The 20,660-nt window shown below is 40.0% G+C and overlaps 1 protein-coding gene across 1 annotated transcript in view; it reads right to left on the bottom strand.

The window, feature by feature from the left end:
* EPSTI1 (epithelial stromal interaction 1) overlaps positions 1–20,660 on the bottom strand; it is a 46,890-nt gene that overhangs the window by 12,804 nt on the left and 13,426 nt on the right. The window contains exons 4-6 of the mRNA XM_026853154.1: positions 18,124–18,197; positions 17,410–17,493; positions 11,784–11,857 (exon numbers count right to left, since the gene is read on the bottom strand). Of these exons, the coding sequence (XP_026708955.1) occupies positions 11,784–11,857; positions 17,410–17,493; positions 18,124–18,197 (232 nt within the window). The remainder of the gene's footprint in view (positions 1–11,783; positions 11,858–17,409; positions 17,494–18,123; positions 18,198–20,660) is intronic.

Below are 20,660 nucleotides of genomic sequence, written 5' to 3'. Positions count from 1 at the left end.
TAAAAATAAATACAGCTTTTTATTCCACACTTGGATTCTAGCCTAGACATTTTATCATGTGACTGCTGTAAAACATCACAGGTGGAACAAAAGGTTATGGAGACAGACAGAATGAAATGGGACAGAGGATACAGAACCTATACTGTAGATAAGACATTTGTTAGGAGGAATTTTTAAGCACACAATTACTGTCATTTGCATATTTGGGGTCTACAGTGGCTATGTTTTCTTTCCTTATTGTAAAGCTCCTAAAGCACAGACTCACATACCATTGGACTTCATCAGGATCCAACTGCTTCACTGAACTGTTGTAAATCCTACTACTTATTCAATCAGAAAGACTTGGAAACTTTTTGCAGCATTGAAAAAAATGCTTGTCTTCAGTTGAAGAGAAATTACACAACATTGTCATCCCTTATTCTGGAAAGACCTATTTTATTTTTCCAGTTACATCCCTTATAAACCAGAAGTAGCATTGCTTTGCTCACAGTTTCAACCAACTACAGTTAAACAAAGTCACAAGTAACACACAAACAAATGTTAAGAACAGGAGTTTCAGTGTCTCGATCAGGAATCAGTTTCCTAACCTGCAGTCCCAGGCATATCTATTTAAGTCTTTGCTCACTCAAAGGAACAGAGTGAGAGGAAAGAGGCAATTTTATTTCTGTATACAGTTTTGGAAAGCATGAAAGTACGTAAGTGAGAACAGAAAGGGTGCTTCAAGAGGCATTCAACACAAAGGTTTAGTCTGCTAACAGGGCAACCAGCTACCTCTATGGGGGAGAAGATGCCACTACCAGAGAAGGGTATTTAACCTTGAAGAAAAAGCCTTGGCTGCCAAAGAATGATGATGACTAACTGCTGAAACAGACTACCAAGCATGTTTTTATCTTTCACTCCATGATCTGAAATGGTGAGTAGATGCATTCTTTGAAAACATCCTGCTGGCCAGTGGGTATATTGAGAAGTGAGGAAAAAGAACAAGAACCCACAAGTTCTCTCTTCTCTGCTACTCTGCACAATACAAAACCATACTACCACTTCAGGTACAGAGTACTTGCTCAAGCTGTAGCAGGTCATGCTTTTAGAGAGTCAGCATTCCCAGTTTGTTTCCTTTCTTCCATTCCCTCAGCAGTTAACATGGTCCTTAGCCAATACAGAAAGAACCAAGTGAAGCATAAGACTCCCTGATCTACAAATCACCTCTATATCGTTAAATAAATGAATAGTCTTCTTACCCAAGTGTTAAGCACACACATTTTGTCCATGAAAGATGAGCAGTTGGGTGGTGACATAGCACAGAAAAATTTTGGGAATTTGAAGTTTTAAACTGCAGTGTTTCTCTACCCATGCTAAAATTGCTGAAAAAATAAAAACCAAAAAACAAAAAAACCCACCAATTTATTTCTACACCAGAAAGACTAAGAACTCCTACAGAAAGACTGGAATGTATTTGAGAAGATTGAAGCTTTGCAAAGAAATATCTGGCAACTTGGAGGTATACCTGGATGTACTAATTCCTTATGGATGGCAAAAGAACGACATGGAATATGTGGAAGTTCTCATTATTTGCATAAAAATAGGGTGGAGGGTTAAGACACTATATTTCCTGGATCAGGACACCGATAGATGAAAATCTAGCTTAGTTTCAGTATTAGAAAATATGATTACAAGAGTGGAAGCAAATAAAGTTTCTCAGCAAGACTGTGCACTGTCTTTGAATACAGAAAACACACTACTGCACCAAATTAAGTAATAATTAATTGTGTCCCTATGTCAAGAAAGGGACCCAGGTTTCCAAACCTGATTAAAGACAAACTCAGTCAAGTCAGTCATATATGTTAAATCATTGTGTATCATCTCTATGGAAACTCAGCAATGCACCTGGAGTTGCCAAACTGTCAAAATATTGTCTGAATAGTATTTTTCATTATATTAACCTATAGGCATGACAATGCAGAGCATAGCATAAGCCATGCTGCAGGGAAAGGGGAAAGTTGGAGAGATGACAGTTCAATTAATGTTCCAGAGATGAAAGCATTATTTCCAGAAGGAAATCAGCATATCTGAAATGCTGGGGTTTCAACCCCAAGCCCCAAATTAAGGTTGACATATGGGTGATTCCCACAGCCCTTCACAAAGCAGGGGTGAGTTTACCTTTAAGCTTCCTTCCAGGGTGGGTCTGGCCTTGCAGGGAGAGCCATTGGGGAAAGGAGCCCCAGGTGTCTGCATTAAGTAACCAAAGGTCAGGTGTCACACTTGAGGATAAAAGCTGGGACCACTTGCAGGTAGGGGCAGTGTCTGTCTGTGAGGTGGATGCACTGTGCAGAGTTCCCTGTTGGGGAAGGGCCTCCTGCATCCCTGGGACCGGGCTCCGCTCCAGTCAGGTCAGGTCTGGTCTGGTCTTTGTAAACATAGGCTGTGTAGCGATTCAGTATGTGGCTTCCTTCATCTTATGTACTTGGCTTGTTGACTCGCTTCTTTCCTCTCCCTTCTATGGGAGACTGCATTTCACCATTTATTCCACCCGTTGTTGGTCACATGGTGTCATTGTTGGGGTTAGTGGGATTGATGTCAATTATGTATAATCTGACTTGTTTGTACCCCCAGTACTCACCCTTTTATATCAAATACAATTTGGTTATTGGTTCATCTTTGTGCTCACTGTGTCCTTTATGCTAGGCCTAGTAATTGGCAAAACAAAATCAAAGTGTCCATAGATGTTCCACTTTCAGACAGTTGGAGCAACATCTCACTCACTTGCTAAGACTTCAAGATCTAATCAAAGGTGCTAATAAAATGTGTTTCTAAACTAATTAATATTAAGGGAAGAAGAGCATGAGCTGAGGAAATTAATTTGAATACAGCAGCATCCTGATACCCTTCAAAAATAGCTATGCGAAAGGAGATACAAAATTTAGATAAAGTAAGATGATACCCTCCTAACAGGCTGCTAACCTGACCTCTGGCTACCCCTAAGCATCAGGCTGAAGGGAAGAGCCATTTCAAAGCAGTGGTTAGACTGGAGTGATCTTGTGAGGGTATTTTGTCTTTCTTGGTAGTCCTGTATCCCATTACACCATTGGGAACAAACCTTTTGCTCTGCTACCTAAAACAGGCTACTCCCATACTGGTATGTATAATAGCACCAGGCAATGCTCTTACCATGGGAACTCGGTCATCTGTATTGTGGTAACAGTTCCTGGAACAGTTTTGACCAAATATCACTTTCCCAAATAACTCCTGGCTGCTGTCTGGGAATGAATATCAACAAGTAGCTCCCAGCAGGCACTTTGCATGCAACCATCCCATTTTGGGAAGTAAAAAAGTGCTAGCAAGGGAAGCAGGCAGTCTCAGGCCTGTTGGCATCCAAAGTGACAGTGATTGACAGTGTTTAATTTATGACTACAGATGTAGCTGTGGGGGAGTGAAGCACAATGCTGGATTCAGGGGCTGAAAAACTCTTAAGAACTATCATGGGAAAATACCGACTCTGCTGCCAGAATCGTTGAGTAACATACTAGGAGGGGACAATGTGTGACTCTGGAAATCAGTCTACGTTGCAGATGCTTTCTGTGGGTCCTCAGATACATGGCTTTACATTTCACAATCATTCTTCAGGCAGAAACCTTTCTTAAAGGCTGGTACGTAAAACCATATACTTGAAGCTCAACAAATATATGTGAAAAGCAGAAACACGAATTTGCTAGGTGTTCCACTGAGAAAGGTGTCATTCAGGGAATTAGAGTTGGCAGCCTGCACTCACAAGCTATAGATCAGGGAATCCACACACATTTCTTATTGTTTGGGACTAAATGCGTGTGCTGCTCATATTTCCACTGGGGTGAGACAAGGGGGTGGATATAAAAGCCAGAGTGAGCCTGTGTTCCTCTGGCCTAGGTGGCAATTCTCATCATGCTCCAACAGGGTCACCAGACTTGACAGTCAAGAAGCCGAGAGCTCCACAGTTGACTCCAGTTTACAACTGTGGAAGATCTGAAGACCCACAACTGATCTTATTGCAGGATCTGAGGTCTAAAATCCTGTACAGAATAAGGTCTTTAACTATGTGTGTCATTTAGTCTTACCTCAGACCTACAAGGCAAACCTAAAAGCCAGTCCTGAAAAGCATTTATCTTAAGGGACATGAATAAGGATACAGACTCAGGCCCCAACATCTTCCTCCACCTGAGTCGCACAGCATTGTTTGATAAGCTTTTCATATGAGATTGTATTCATCTCAGAACAAAGATGTAAAAAATAATTTTTCTGCCTACACGTAAAGTTCTTGGCTTTAAGTCTGTTTTACAGACTAACACTAAAAATGCATCAATTAAAAAGGCTTCTTGTAGTCTTCATTACTCCTTCCCAATGAAACCAGTGGCAGTTAATTTTTTTTGCTTTAATTGATGGATATTGAAATGCCAGGATACAGAAAAATATACTGGCTTTTATGCTGGTGCTTTTGAATAAGAAGCAGCACAATACTTTTGCATATATAATAAATCTATTTGTTTCTCTAGACAATTTTAAAAAGATAATGGCCACTCTTATCACTACTGAAAACAAGACAGCTTCTGAACTCCTTGTTTTCTCAAGCTTTGAGATCTCTAGCATTATGATTCGGCTCTAATGAACATCCACAAGTATGCCAAGAGCCATTCAAAAACAGTAATAAATAATAAAAATAAAGAATCTCAAGCCAGGTGAATCATTATAGCCATTTCAGAGATGAGACAACATGGGTAGTCGTAGTTGTAAGACAACAGAAATAGCATCTAGTGCTGAATGACAGGGAGATGTCAGCTTCCATATTCAATGCCAATAAGCAGTGCTAAAGTGCTATTTCACCATTTTCTTCCAATTCAGCTGAAAAACTAAGAACACTGCATAATGCATACATAACGTTAGTTTCAAACATCTGCCCAGAAGTTTCATTATGGTTTTTAAACAATAGCAGAACTCCACCTCTCAAAATCAAAACCAAAACACCAAACTGAATTTCATTCAAGACGCATCTTTTTGCAGCACCAGCAAGCATGTCTATACTTTTCCCCACTTCAAGGTATTTAATTGGCTAAGTGTAACAACTTCCTCAAATTTTGCAGAAATTAAGATCAGTTGCTTAATGTTACCAAAGCCTACCCACAAGAAAAGCTGCCCTTCATTTCAGTAAGGTCCATGGGGTGTGTGTTCTTACTGATGTCATTGTTCCTCCCTCAGTGAGGGCTCTGCCTTGTGCAATCCCATCTGCATCCTGGTCAGGCACCTGCTATGACCCATCAGCCAGGCTGGCTGGTACTAGGGCCATTGCTGCTCCTCTGTCATGTGGCCCAACAAAATCAAATTTTAAAATAGAAGAAATTCCAAGCTGACACAAAGGTTGATGAGGTTACTGTCCATTAATGCAGGTTTCCCATAGATTCTATGTTGGGACATGGAGAAAGAGACTGCAAAGGGAGGTGTAGTTGGGATTTGTACTAATGGAAATCATTTGCTAGAGTGGGAATGAAGCTGGAGGACCAATAATACCATTTGAGAAAATAATCTCACCAAAGGTACATATTTCAAAATTAAGAACGTTACAAGTAGCAACATGCTACAAGTAGCAACTTGCAACATCAAGAAAGTTGGAAGTAGCCTGAGTGAGGAGCAATGTATACCATCTGTATACCAACTGTATACCACCAATAACCAATGGCCGTTACATGTGCCTTCTCTCGCATCCAGAATCACAGAATCGTCTAGGTTGGAAAAGACCTTGAAGACCATCCAGTCCACCTTTAACCTAACATTGACAGTTCCCAACTACACCATATCCCTCAGCGCTATGTTGACCCGATTCTTAAACACCTCCAGGGATGGAGACTCCACCACCTCCCTGGGCAGCACATTCCAACGCCTAACAACCCGTTCTGTAAAGAAATACTTCCTAATATCCAGTCTAAACCTTCCCTGGTGCAACTTGAGGCCATTCCCTCTTGTCCTATCGCTTATTGCTTGGTTAAAGAGACTCATCCCCAGCTCTCTGCAACCTCCTTTCAGGGAGCTGTAGAGGGCGATGAGGTCTCCCCTCAGCCTCCTCTTCTCCAGACTAAACACCCCCAGTTCCCTCAGCCGCTCCCCGTACGACCTGTGCTCCAGACCCTGCACCAGCTCCGTTGCCCTTCTCTGGACACGCTCGAGTCATTCAATGTCCTTTTTGTAGTGAGGGGCCCAAAACTGAACACAGGAATCGAGGGGCGGCCTCACCAGTGCCGAGGACAGGGGTCAGATCCCTTCCCTGTCCCTGCTGGCCACGCTATTGCTGACACAAGCCAGGATGTCATTGGCCCCTCCTCTCCTCTTTGCAGAGATTTGCCACAACAAATAGTTTATAAGGGTTATAGTTTATAAGGGTTATAGTTTATTTGTAAGTTCAGAAGGCAACAAGCAACTGCCATGTTTCCCACAGCTGGGTCAGGGTAAGGGGGTTACACTTCCGTCTGTCAACAACAAACATGCCCTCAATTCTACACGGATTCTGATTCTCTTGTACGTCAGCTCTAACCCACACATGCAGGACAGTCCACTTTGGGGTAAGAAGATAAAAAATCCCATCATCCATGTGCAAAGTTGTCAGCAACTAATGAACTAATATCCATTTTTTTTGCATGTGCGTGGGTGGGGGATTTATCTTTTACTGGAAGCTATGAAGAGAAAGATTACAATGTTAAAGAATTACCCCATTAAAATCCTGTATGATGTTGATGGCTCTTTTGCAGTGCCCTTCACTGAGAAGAAAGGCCAGCCTCTGGGTATTTAGTTCACTTGCTTTCCAGCACAAATCTTTCCAGTAACCACAAACCAAGCTTTAAGCAGTATTCACAGACTTCCCTGGGAGTAATGCACAAGCATACTAAGGAGGACTTGGGCAAACCTAATGATAGTGATCGAAACTGTGCTATCTTTGGCTTGGTAGGCTTTCTTGTCTGCAAGTTCTTGAGCCTGTGTTTCTGTTCTTGGGGATAAGAACAAAAAAATGTGGCACTAGTTCATTTTAGGTGTAAGGCTTCAAGAAAGTATAAAAATAAGGGTTTTTTTTTTAAAAAAGACAACTTTCTCAGCAGAATTATTTTCATCACTTCTCACCCACACCCAAAACTAATCTTTCCATTCAACCCACTTTTTTTTTTTTTTTTTTTCCTGACTGGATGAAATAATACAGCTAGGCTATTCTTTCCTCCCACCAACTCATTCAATATTCTTAGAAGTTATTTTAGACATCAAGTTTCATTTATTATCTGAAGTAATAAGCATAAATCCAGTTTTAAGGAAAATGCAGTTTTGTATAAGTCTATGGCATAGATCTTCCATTCTGTGTGCTCCATCTGCATGTGCAATCTGCTTCTATATTTTCAGCCAGCTTGCATGGGCAGATTAATGCGTACAATTAGAAAGCAACCTCACAGGCGTTCAATAAACTGCCTTCATTATTACACTCAAGAGAGTCCCTTTGGATGTCTATAAAAGCCTAGTTTTCTGCCTGTTAGCTAAATAATTGACAACGCTTAAAATAATCAGGAACAAATGAACAAAATGAAGACCACTGTGGTGAAAAGAAGCAAACAAAAGATTCTCAAGGCTGCAAACCGTTTTTGTGTGAGCCCTCTCTCATTCTCTCTAGCAATCTATATTAAAAGTCTGGTCAGGTTTACATTTGTACTTCTGCAGGGAAAATTTGTTACCAGCCTGCTGTTTGAATCACACATCATAGGGGACTAAAAACTTGCAAGGACACTAGTATTTATCCTGTAAAAATAGATAAATAAATAAAAATTCTGGGTTTATTCAGGTTTTATTTTCTTGCATTTTATGCCTTTTGAGAAAACTGCTTTGGCAGGCAAGTGTATATCAGCTTGGTTTGGTGAACCTCCTGCCTTGTGTTTGGAATATGCACTCAGAGGCACTCTGGCAAATTCTGTTTCCAGCTTCAAATTTTGAGCAGAATATACTGAGTGCACACATGTACCCAAGTGCAGCAGTGCCAGGAATTTTTACAGGAGTACAATCTTCACAAAAACAGAAGCACGAATATGTAACAAAGGGAAGGATGAAGTGATATAGCAGCCATCATGTACTATTAAAAAGTAACCCTATGTTCTAGACTGCTTTTTCCCATTACATAAACAGGCAGATGGCTATTAGAAAGGCCGTGGATCACATCCAACTCTACAGTTTCTGGAAAGTCGAATCCAAATTAAACAAAAGCACCTTACTAGAGAGCTGGGCTAAAATCATACGGTGAGACACACTACAGTTCAGGCACAGATTCATACAGTTTGCACAGCAAGTCATAGAAAAAGGCAAGTCTTGAGATAGCCATCCTTCATTACTGTTTAAATGACAATTCTTATGTCCTAACTAAGGAGCAATGTCCTGCAAAGTCCTGTGCCAGCTGTCTAACCTCTTCTTCATTCCCATTTGGAAAGATGGACACTCAGTCTTTTCCTCACAAGGATTAGCAATTGAGGACTCCGTATCATGTATAAGTAGCTTCTGCTAGAAAAGTGCACGTGTATTGCTTATTTTCTCAATCTGGCATTTCCAGAGGCAGAACCACAGTGACACTATCACCAATAAATCTCTCAAGTGCTTCTCTGTTACTACAACAGTAGCGATCCGGCTATGCAGGAACTCCCCCAGCGCAAAGTCTGCTCCTGTATGCTCTTCAGGCTTTTTATACACAGCTACTTTAGGATATACCTTGTGAGTTTTGTACATTTTAGTCACTTAATAGAGCTTGAGTCCATCTGGGTCAGAGGAGCTGCTGATCCCAAAAGAGAGAGGCTTGAAGGTTTTTCCACAGCACTCTGTGTGTGTGTCTAGACCTCATTCTCACAAGACATAAACACACACTGAAGCAACTGCGATAACAGATACAGTTGGCTTTCAAGGGCCAGTTGTACACAGAGAAGTTAACAAGGCTTTCAAGTGATAGGAAGTAACTGTATTCTGCAGACTGTGGATGAGGCTGCAGAAAATTTTTCCTTTTGACATCCACTTACTTCACATTACACCATTTGAAACGGGATTTCAGTTTGTGTTTTTAATAGTGACAGGAATTTAATCAGAACAATGACCTTATAGGCAGCATCATACTTTATTGTATATGTTTATATGTTAGTGACATGAGACTCTTAAGTGCTTTTCCTTATCAAATAGAAGTGGCACTTCATACAGGAGAGGTAGTGATTGGGCTCTGCCCCATGGAGGCTGATACAGCTAGAAGCAGTGATCAATTTTAAAAGGTTTCCCAGCTAATGAGACTGCTGGTAGGCATTGATCTCCTCAGGAAAAATGTGATGTTGCAGCTACAGATGCTTACAGAAGACAGACTAACAAGGCAGCTTATCTTTTGAAATTACTTCACAGGCCATGACTTTGAGAGGTCATTGTTTTATATGCTGTGCATGACCTTCCTTCCCCTCTCTCCCAGCAAGCAGGGAAGGAGATCAAAATACTCTAGCAGAGACAGTGAGAAAAGGGGCACAACCTCATATTTGTCCTCTTCGCCTCTAGAGAGGTTCTTAGATGATGGAAGTACTGAGTCACTCATTTTTGCATAGTAAGCAAAAGCACATCTTTAAATACTAAGCACTTTTGTTTGAACATGTCTCTAATAACCAGCAGTACTTCAGTGGAGTTACTTTACAAGTATCGTATCTTTCCATTATTCCTGGATGTTGTGCTCCATAATGGCAATGTATCTTAGCACTACATTAGCAATACCCAACCTCAACAACATCCACTGGTAAAGATTCCTCTTCTGCCTACCAGAAGATTCCTTCAGAGCAAGGAAGGCACTAGTGTCGCTGTAGAGCATGGGAGGTTTTTGCTTAACCAAAACTGCATTCACTGTAGGTAGGTTTTCATCTCACTTCCTCCAGGTGCAGTATCTACAGAGCCCTCTTGATGTATGTTCAATACATAGTACATACAAATAATCTTCTGATTGTTGAACATAATCTCCAGCAACAGAGCTTCACCATCCATCTTTACCTTGAGTTGCATCAGTTAGTTTTGTTTTTTTAAGATGACAGCAGCTGAATACTCAAAAGGTTTTTCTAAATCAGTGGAAAGGACATCTGCCAGGCAGTGTCCTTCTTAATGCCCAGGAAGTCTGAGCTCCTGCACCACCTGAGGACCAACTGACTGCCCACATGAAGGTGTTTCAGATGGTTTGGGTCTGCTTTTGACAGACAAGTGCTGATCAGAAGAATTCATTTCACCCTCAGCCAAAAAAGGAACAGACTGGGAAGGTGAGGGAAAGGAAGAGATATGTCTCTGTTCAAAACTGAATAAGCCTGAAGAAAAAAAAAAAAAAAAAAAAAAAAAAAAAAAAAAAAAAAGAACCCTGACAATCCCCTCAGGAAAATGCAAGTCCTGTAACTGAGGACCCTGCACTGAAAAGATCTGATAAGGCTGTTGTTGAGTTAGGCTCAAAGAGCCAGAAGGTGTCTAGTCTGTCAGAAACAGGCAGAGATCTAAAGCTGTGCAGTGTCTTCAGAAATCCTGAGGAATCAAGGTGTGTGTGGGGGAAATCCACACTGGGACAAACAGAGGACAAACAGTAGGCAATATACCAATATCTAGAGAGAAATGCTGGCACTGTATTTAAGGAAAGATCTGTACCTAAAGCCAAATGGGAAGAAATAAAAGGAAAAAGACAAGAAAGGCTGAGATCAGTGAGAAAGCACTGAAATGTCTATACGTTAGAGAACAGAGTCTGGGCAAGTGATGAAGGAACTGGAGCTACTAGCATGTGACAAAAGTGACTCCTTTAAAGGTCAAAGAGGTGGAAAGAGCAATCAGTCATGCTAAGAACATAGGTGAGTAATTTCAGGAGTCAAAGATAAAAAAGGTAAAGGTGGCTAAAGAGCATTGTGTGTTAATTATGTGATAGAATTGGATTTGATCAGTTAAAAATAAATAAATAGAGTGAACTGGCAAGGCAGGAACTTCACTGCCAATGGAATTAATTATGTCAGGAGTTAAGCCATATCTACATCTGACATTAGGGAGGTCTTCACAGTAGATCTCTACATTTAAGCTGTAGGACTATGCTAAATATAGGAAATCCTCATTATTTCCACGTGGGTTAGATTTCTTTACTAGTTACTAAAATAAGTAGATGGAGATGTAATCTAGATCCTGTTTTGATAATTAGTCTTGGATTGAATTATCACACTGATTCTGTTAGAGAAATAAAGCACAAAGTCATTCTATAATTCATGGGTTTTATTTCAAAGTGTATGTTTTGAGAAACTAAGAGAAATCTACTGAACCAAATTTCTCACAGAATGAGGTATGGAGGAGGCTTGGAATATTTTGCAGAATCAGAGGGTGGTTGATGTTGGAAGGTACCTCTGGAGGTCATCTCATCCAACCCCCAGCTCAAGCAGGGCCACCTAGAGCCAGTTGCCCAGAACTTTTGAGTATCTCCAAGGATGGAGACCCCACAACCTCACTGGGCAACCTGTGCCCATGCTCAGCCACCCTCACTGTAAAAAAGTATTTCCAGATATTCAGGAGGCACCTCCTGTATTTTAGTTTGTGTCCGTTGTCTCTTTCCCTGAAGTCAAACATTTCAAGTTAAAAAGTGAAAAAACAGCAGCAGAGGCCAAACCCTTCCTAAGCCCCAAACCACACAAAAGAAAACAAATTAAAAAAAAAAAAAATCAACCCCAAAACAGGACAAGCAAATGAGGAATTTTAGGTTATAAGTTTAAAATTTTACTTACTAATAATGATCTTCAAGGAACATCTGTCTTCTTTGCATTTCTTGTTGTCTTTTTTTAACTTCAAGTCTCTCTGCCTACAGCATTAAAAATAGGAAAACATACTCGGGATTTCCAGTAAGCCAGAAAAAAAACATTGATTATATTAATTCAAGTATTTCAGAAGTGACCCAATCTCAAATTTAAAAGTATTCAGATATGACCAAACAGCTCCTAGTGAAGAGACCAGTCTGAAACACTTACTGTGCTCCTGGCAGACAACTCCATCCTCAGAGAGGGCCTTGTAAGCCTGCAGAGTTCTCATGTCACAGAACTATTGGGACCATCTCTTGGTATAACTGATAAAACACTGGTCCTAGTAAGAAGGTAGATGATGCGAACCACTGCACTAAAGCAGATCATAGTCTTGTAGCACTGAAAGCACAGTGATACAAGTACACATAGCTTTGCACACAAACCTATGGCCTTCAGGAGCATTAGGTGCTGGGCAGCTGAATACATGCTGAGATGGATGAAAGTGGGAGACGTTTGTACTTAACCAGTGTTATTCTGCCCTAGATACCATGTCCAGTGCAAGTGTCAACAAAATCTGACACACAAAACTCCTGTGGAAATCTGGATGACACACAACTGATTAAGTCCTTTAATTTAAAATTGCTACAGGGAATTGTAGGTGGGAATGGCCCATTTGCTCAGAGCTCCAAATCAGGGAGAGGACATTGTACCTGAGTGGAGGTATTGTGCAAGGCCAGGTAGAACTAGTGGTGTAGGGTGTGTGTGCAAGGGGAAAAGGGGTTTTAAGAACAGGGCTGTAACCCCTACCCCCATCATTTTCTTCCTGTCTTGCAGTCAATAACATTTCAGAAAAATTACAATTCTGCTGGCAGTTACTCAATTACTTTGCCTTCAGTTATTTCAGGGTGGGTATTTTTTAATTGGATAAAGAATGATTTTCTGGAAGAGATTTGCAAAACAAGCACAAATTCCTCCTCAGCCTGTATTGAATTAAGAAAAAAAAAACAACTGTCAGATGTCTGCCGATAGGAAAAGAGCCACTATGCTGTGTAATGATATAAACTGTTGGAAGGCAAATGACTTAGAAGTTGTTATTTGGAAAATGGAAATGGGAAAATAAACAAAAGGAGGAAGACAAATTTCTGAGTAAGAAGTTCCATTGCTCGGTCATTTGGCATGCTGAGACAGTAGTAGAATGTAAAATTACTGATGCAATAAAAAAAAAAAAAATCAAACTAAATTAAGGAATGTCACCCCACAGTATAGGTAAATTTTGATGGTGTTCAAAGGATATCTTGTTTGCTCCTAATCCCTCCACTCAGAGACAGATGATTCCCACTCTTCTGTGCAACTTAAAAATTGACAGGGAAAGAAAGAGGAAGAAAGGGAATCTGATGGCATCTATTATTGTCAAAGGTGATGTTGATATCTTCAAAACACCAGTAATAGCTCCCAGGCTTTTCCCTACCATTGCTCAACACTGCAAGTTTATGCCCTCACCTCTGAAATAACATTTGACATGGGATCCACCATCATATTGCAAGGCTTCTGAAAGCTCAAATCTGAAGCTCATCGGAGTTGCTGTGGTCTAGCTCCTAGCTAGAGCAACACAGTGATGTTAAGTTTGATAAATACAGTCCTTCAGTATCACCCCTGTCTCCCACTACATAAAAAAATTTTGAAATATCCTACAGCTATTCTACCACCAGAATGGTGCCTGAAGAAAACTCCAGCATATTGAAAATATTTACTTGTGGCTGGTGTGACTATTTTCTACTCTGGAGGTTTACTCTAGGATCTCTGCTTAGGACACGTACAAATGACAGACAAAGGGACTAGGACATTCTCTAACTAATGACAATCTATCAATAGACATTGCCAAAGCACTCCACATTTGGCATGGTCTTCAAAAACAAAGCCAAGAGTGGAACAGCTGTGATATTGAAGGTAAACATGTTGAAAAGCATTAGCAGAAGGTCTGTGAAGTGCCTGGTTTTAACAAATTCCTGAAAAAGGCCATTCATGTTGATTAACACAGTCAAATTAAAGAGCACACAATTTGATAAAGAATAAAATGAAATTACAGCTTATTCTAAATAGGACAGTTTCTAAAGATGGCAAGACTGTTACTATGTAATCTAAGAGCAAAAGAAAGTTACATGCAGTAGAATTACATTGAGCCTTTTCACTTCAAATCTTTTGAATCTGTTAATATTTAGTCAACATTTAGAATATAGAAGGAAAGGCTAAAGGCAGGGTAACCAGGAGCAGAGATTTAATGACAGGAAACAGTAGTATCCAGTGCACTGAAGTTATGCTATTTTGTGTCCAGCTCAAATGCAGAAAGCTTAAAACTCAAGAAAACGAATATCAGCCACTTGTTTATTTTCTTGGGAACTCTGACAGTCCTTTCACCCAAAAGACACAAAAAAAGTTATGGTTCAGTCTGGTCAAAATCTGTGATGTGAAGGGCTGCACAAAAGATACCCAACTGCAGATGCCTGCTACTAATAAGCAAATACTAATAATGCTACTTCCCCTGTACTCACACACTTTCTGCAGATCAGGGACAGATCTCAGCACTAGGGACAAATACAGCAATAGGGACTCCCCTGCTAATGTTGCAAAGTCTCTTCAAAATTAATTCACTTAGCACTCAAGAGATCACTAGCAAAGAATAATATCCAAACTCATGGAAGTCCAAGGTTATTCCATGAACAAATTAAAGCAGTCTCAGGACAAGCTGCGTGACATGGAGCACATGGGATCCCAAAACCCATTCACTGCTACACATGGAGACTTGAGTACCAGTTCACACAAACTGGTCCTGTGGAACACAGAATAAGAGGAAAGGATCCACCCTTCTTCTCTCTGGGAGCTGGAGAAAGAGAAGGTAGATGCTAAGAGCATTGGTATTCCAGCACCTAAACCTCATGGTTAATTAAAGAATGACAGAGACAGGCAAGCGGACTCCTACAGATGGTAAGGCAGACCTTCCACATTTGGATACTGCTTTGGCAAACACCCAGTTTTCTCTTGGTCACAAAGAAAACAGGAGAGTGGATGCTGCTTTTCTCTGCAAAATCGGCATTAAAGAAATAACATAAACAGATCCTATGTTCATAAGCAGCACTGGCTTACAGTACATCATCCTTACAATCAAGGAAGAACTAAGTCGAGCACCAGCACTCATTCTAGTCATCACGTATTAGTCCATAGCGCTTCACCATTCACATTTGTTGGCAAAGTAACTCTCCAGCTGGGAAAGTTTCAGGGCCCCTGCTGATAAAGCTGGCTAGACACTATCTCCTTCAGACTGCCAATTTGATTTTTATTGAATGAATAATAACCTTGAGTAAAAGAAGGACTGGCCAGCAAGAAAAGAAGGCTTGTGAATTTGCAGAAAGATATGCTCTCAGCTGATGCTCTGCAGATGCAGTTGTCTACAGATCTATAACTTTAAATAAAAAGTTCCTCTCCTGCAGTAACCAAGGCCCAATGTTGGTCATACAGCACCAGTTCTTTAGGATCCCTTTCCTGCCATCCTCAGCTCTTGGGAGCCTTTCACTTGCAGGCAGGGTGAGATAGCCAAATTGGCACCTTTTAGTGGCTTTCCAGCATGCTTTCCTGAAACACGGTTGAATTTTTAATGTATAAGTATCTTACAAACAGAAATCTTCATCAGCTCAATCACTATTATGGAAGACAACCCAAATAAACATTTCAAATTAAGAGTTTCCTTTTATGATCCTCCTGTTTTGTTTGTTTGCTTTGTGAGTATAAACTTATTTATTCAAATTAAACAGTCTGTTTGGCAAAGATGTTTGCCATGATGTTGCATTCTCCTTTAGAAGAAACTGATAGTTACAGTTTTACTGTCTACAACATCTATAAAGATTTTATAATCTGTGGGAGTGAAGGTAAGGAAATTAAAGAACATGAAAGCAAAACTGATACAGCAATATATTTTCTAGGTGTAACTATAAATTATATCAGTATTGTAACATTTTTCTTGTCCAATGCTCAAGGCCAAACAACATATATTTAATAGGTGAATAAAATATAATTAATCCCCTTCTATTGCTATTATCACTGCTTCTGGAGTTATACATGAGCTGGTAACTGTTAATGACATTTTCACATGATAATATTTATTGCCCCTGGGAGCTATTCTGTATGGGTTTATCCCCAAAGAGTAATGCTAACCACGGAAAGACTGAGAACAGACTAACCCTTACCTAGAGGCAATTATAGCTATTTTTGTTTGTGCAAGCCCTTGTACATCATCCAGTAGTGATGATTTTTTAATTAACTCTCAGCATTCAGCTTCTGCGCAGAAGATCATTTTTACTGTTGTGGAGAGAGAAATCTCCCTTTCTCTCATTATTACTGTGTACATCAGTATCATGCTCCCCCTCTTTTCTATTTTCATTTAAATTCCACGTTACATTCTCAAGTACATTCTACTCGGTTTCCACCAAGGTGACATGAATGAACTTTTACAAAGTTTTATGCAGCACACAGGACAAGAAGACGCTTTGTGAGAATAAATAGAAAAAAAACAAAAAAAACACAGAATAAAACTGAAAATTTGAAAGTAAGCTATCATTGCTGTCAGTATATGGTTAATATTAGAAAGAAACATGATCTTACATATTAACAATACACCTGGGTGTGCAAGCCCCAGAGGGACTGGTGGGGCATCTAAATTTCAGGGTGTGCTCAGCAACATGCAGATAGACTACACTGACCTTATCATCATTTGGATGCATTTTCCATGATGACAGACTGGATTTTCTTGTGTTTTCCATGTGTGCAGCATGCAGTTACGGATTTCTAAAAGGTCTTTGTGCCATCTGCATCAATCCAGTCTTACAGATTGTCCTGGTTCAACTAGGATAGGGTTAAGTTTCCCAAGCAGAGAGAGAGGGGGAAGGGATCTCCAGCTGGGTTATTCATACCATGCTGATGTCAGGTCCAGGGGCAGAAACTTTTTTTTTTCTCTTGGTGGCTTTTTGGTGGCGGGAAACACACGTCGGGTTTGCTCCGTGACCATTTGCGGTATTTCTCTGTATATATTTTGTCTTGTTCACTGTTATTGCTGTTTATTGTTGTTATCACTGCCACTGTTGTGTTCAGATTGTTTATCACACTGTTATGTTAAATTTCTTCTTATTTTTTACCCGGGGTTTGTGCCTAACTTCCAGCCCGACCGGCAGAGGGTGGAGAAGTGGCAACAGCAACGTGCTCTCCGGTCCCGGCAGGGCTTAAACCACTACACAGATAAAGCTCATGTCAAAGTGAACTACATAACCTGTACACACAACTTTAGTCCTGACCCTAGTGTTGTCCCTTTCTGGTAACTCTTCAGCATGGATGCCACCAAGAGGCTGGAGTTTCTGAAGAGCCAAAGGAACACTCAAGCCCCAAAGAACACCAGGTTAGGCATCCTTCAGTCAGCCACAAAGAGAAGGAGGACTGGATTTCGTAAGTCCTTGATGCAATCCAGGGCTACCATTCCATTTAATTAGCCTGTTCCATTTAGTTCATCAAAATCAAGCACAAAGACATGAACTTTGTTATATGGCTCCAACTCTGCACTAACCATGTTTACCTTTTCTCTCTGAATTTCTTTCTTTTTCAGGATTTCAGCTTCTTCAGCTGCCTTTTTTGCTTTTATATATTCTTCTCTCTTGAGCTGTATGACATAAACATAGAAAATTATTTAACATATGTATGCATACAAAGAATACATAAGGTAACTTGACTTGACTCCTGTACTGCACATCTTTCAAACCTGAAGTGTGTCTGAGGAAAGTTTCCAGATTTTTTTCTTAAAATGAGGCACTGAATAAAGCAGGCTGTGCACCAGCTACTCCAATACTGGCTTTGTGAAAACTGAGAAATCTAGGATGGATAAATGGGCATCTATGCAAGGAATCACACAGCTGATTGATAACTTACAAGCATTTATACCTTTTATAACAGGAACAACATTTCTACATAAGCACTGGATGGGGTGGTACATTGATCAATTAGTCAAAGCGTAGGTAGCATGCTGAAAGATGCAGAGAGACACAGAAGTGTCTTTACAACTGTATTGGTTATCATTTTAGATATGATCTGCAATACAGGCTGCTACATATTTATAGCCAGATTTCTCATTTTCTTTGGTTTGGAACATTTGTTTCTAGTTTTCTGCAGCTTCCTTCAGGTTTCATGACTTTTGTCAAGCAGCTATGAGTTCATTTAATAGCCATATGAAACATTGCATGAAAACCTTTTTTTTGCGTTCTTAAAATAAACAAACAAATTTATTCTTCCTGACCTTTTGCTGGTATTTAGATTGCATGAACATCATTTGGTGTTTTTGCCTTGCTTGAGCCTCTGATTCCTCTCCACCTTAAAAAAAAAAAAAAAAAAAAAAAAAAAAAAAAAAAAAAAAAAGAAAAAAAAGTATAAATTGCATTTTGTGTAAGCATTTTAAGTTCAAATGCCAGTCATTTCAGAACAGAGCAATATAACAGATTGGATGTGTGCATATACAGGAAATTTTTCATAATTACAGTAGCTGTCTGACATTAAAGAGAACAGATAGAAGACCTTTTTGATCATTTTATCCATCCGTCAAAAGCACTAGCTTGTTATTTACAGAGCATCCACTGTATCATCCACTCTACCTGCAAATATGTCCTACAGTATATGAACAGTTTACCGAGGAACTATTCCAGTTTCAGAAAATCAGTCACGGTTTGCAGGTGAATCTTAATTTTCAGATTCAGCTCTCCCCGCCTTTGCTCAGTTTGTCACACACACATACATACAGAGACAGAAATTTTATTGCCAAAAAGTTTCTCTTTTATCAAATTTAGGAGCTTAGAGTCTGCCAGCTCTAATGGGATGCAATCATTTGAATATCTTCTAAGTAATGTCTTGGGGCTTGAGGAAGAATCCCCTTTCTGAAATGGAAATCAAACCCTTTTCCCACAGACCTCATATTCATATCCAGGTAGCAGAAGGTGCCCTTTCCAAAGGCACAGGCTCTCTTTTTAGAGCATATAAAGATCTGGCCATAATATTCAGCCTTCAATTAAAACAAAAACAAAAACAAAAACAAAAACACACACACACAAAAAAACCCCACAAACCCAAACACCTCATGAAAAACCAAAACAAAACGACCAACCAAAAAATCAACCACACAAAGTGATAATAGGTCTTAAGGGATGGAGGCAGTAGGTTTGATTATATTATTCTGCTCTACTATTTTCCAAAGTGTTTTCTTGCTTTGGAAAAGCCAATAATTCATTCCCTCAGTTATTGCAAAAAAAAAAAAAAAAAAGCAGCCCCCAACCCATTCTGAAGATGAGGGCTGTATTTTCACCTAGGTGTTTTTCTGAGAAGTTACCCACTAAGTGGCTGTTAATTCTACAGAAGCAGCTGGACCAATCTGTGCTACCTGAGGTTCCTGAAAGGTAAGACAACTATACTAGATCTTTCAGGAGGGATCACTCTTCACTAAGCAGCTTTCTCTGCTTACTAATGGAAGGTAACTAATCTTCCGGTGCTTTTGTGAGGTTCAGTGAATGGTAGATCAATGTGGCAACATTTCTATGCACACAAATAACTCCAGAAGGTTAAGCTCTCAAGAAAGACTGGCCATACAGTATACAAGCACCAAGGTTATACAGCTGGCTTTGTAGAGTGCCTCCTCTCTACGTCTAGGAAATAAAATTGCTTCATCTCCCTCCTTCCTTTCCTTTCCTTCCTTTCCTTCCTTTCCTTCCTTCCTTCCTTCCTTCCTTCCTTCCTTCCTTCCTTCCTTCCTTTAGCCTTTTAGCCAGGTTTAATTCATTCAAGTTGGCTTGGCTGTAATGTGTGAAATGATTCACTGAAGTCAGAGTGTATCATGACTGGCTTTATGTAATATGATCAAAAAGAGGCCATTGCATTTATCAGACATGATTTGTTGCTCCACTCATTGCTTATGGAGGACGGGGGAACTTTGCATCCTTCATTGTTCTCTTACCTCCATGGTACCTGAAAATTTGCCAGTCAAATATTATAGAGTTGAAATCTGGGAAAGCATGAGTTAAGAAACTTCAACTTTAAGAATTCTCTGGTGATTTGGACTCGATGTGTCTCTTAAAATCACTCTGAGAAAATAACATAGGATACTTTTTTACCTTAATGAGTACCTACAGTTGTAAAATTAGAGATGCCACTTATATTTTTTTTTCTCCTTCCCTGAGCTTTCTTCAGTTCCAAATTTGTTCCTGTGGGAATTATAAGATCTAATAATTTTTGCACCTTATCTCTTTTAGAGGCACTGAACATAGTGCATGTGTCTCAGTCTCCAGGGGTGGTTCTAAGTGGCAGCTAGAGAGTGACTGAAGAGCTCATATAACTTCCTTGAATTCTTTCAGATTTTTCTTGCTTTGTCTTTCTCTAAATTTGCTTCTTTCCCAAGAAAGTTTTTAAATGCAGTGGGATCACAAAAGGTGAAAACTCCCCACAGTCAGTCACCATGAGTTTGCCACCATGTCTCCAGTCACGCAGCCATCCTGCACACATTCTTCATAGACACCACACACCACATTTCTGTTTCCAGCTTTCACTTCCTTCATCAAAAAGCTTTGTGGTCCTCTTGGGACAGAAGCATGTCTCCTAGGAACTGCTCACAGGCAAGAAGCATCTAGTATGTATGAACTCACAAAGAACATGTCTGGCCACACGACTGCATACGATGGTGGGAATACAGGGTATCACACCAACTTGAAAAGGTAGGTTCACCACTGCAAACAACTGGGACTTAGGCCCCTGTGTATCACCTTGACCACAAAACCAAATCTGTGTTAGAAGTCA

The sequence above is a fragment of the Athene cunicularia genome (assembly GCF_003259725.1).
Source record: "Athene cunicularia isolate RWA chromosome 1 unlocalized genomic scaffold, athCun1 chr1_part1, whole genome shotgun sequence".
NCBI lineage: Eukaryota > Metazoa > Chordata > Aves > Strigiformes > Strigidae > Athene > Athene cunicularia.
The sequence above is the reverse complement of the archived record's forward strand: the minus strand, read 5'-3'. Positions and strand labels throughout refer to the sequence as shown.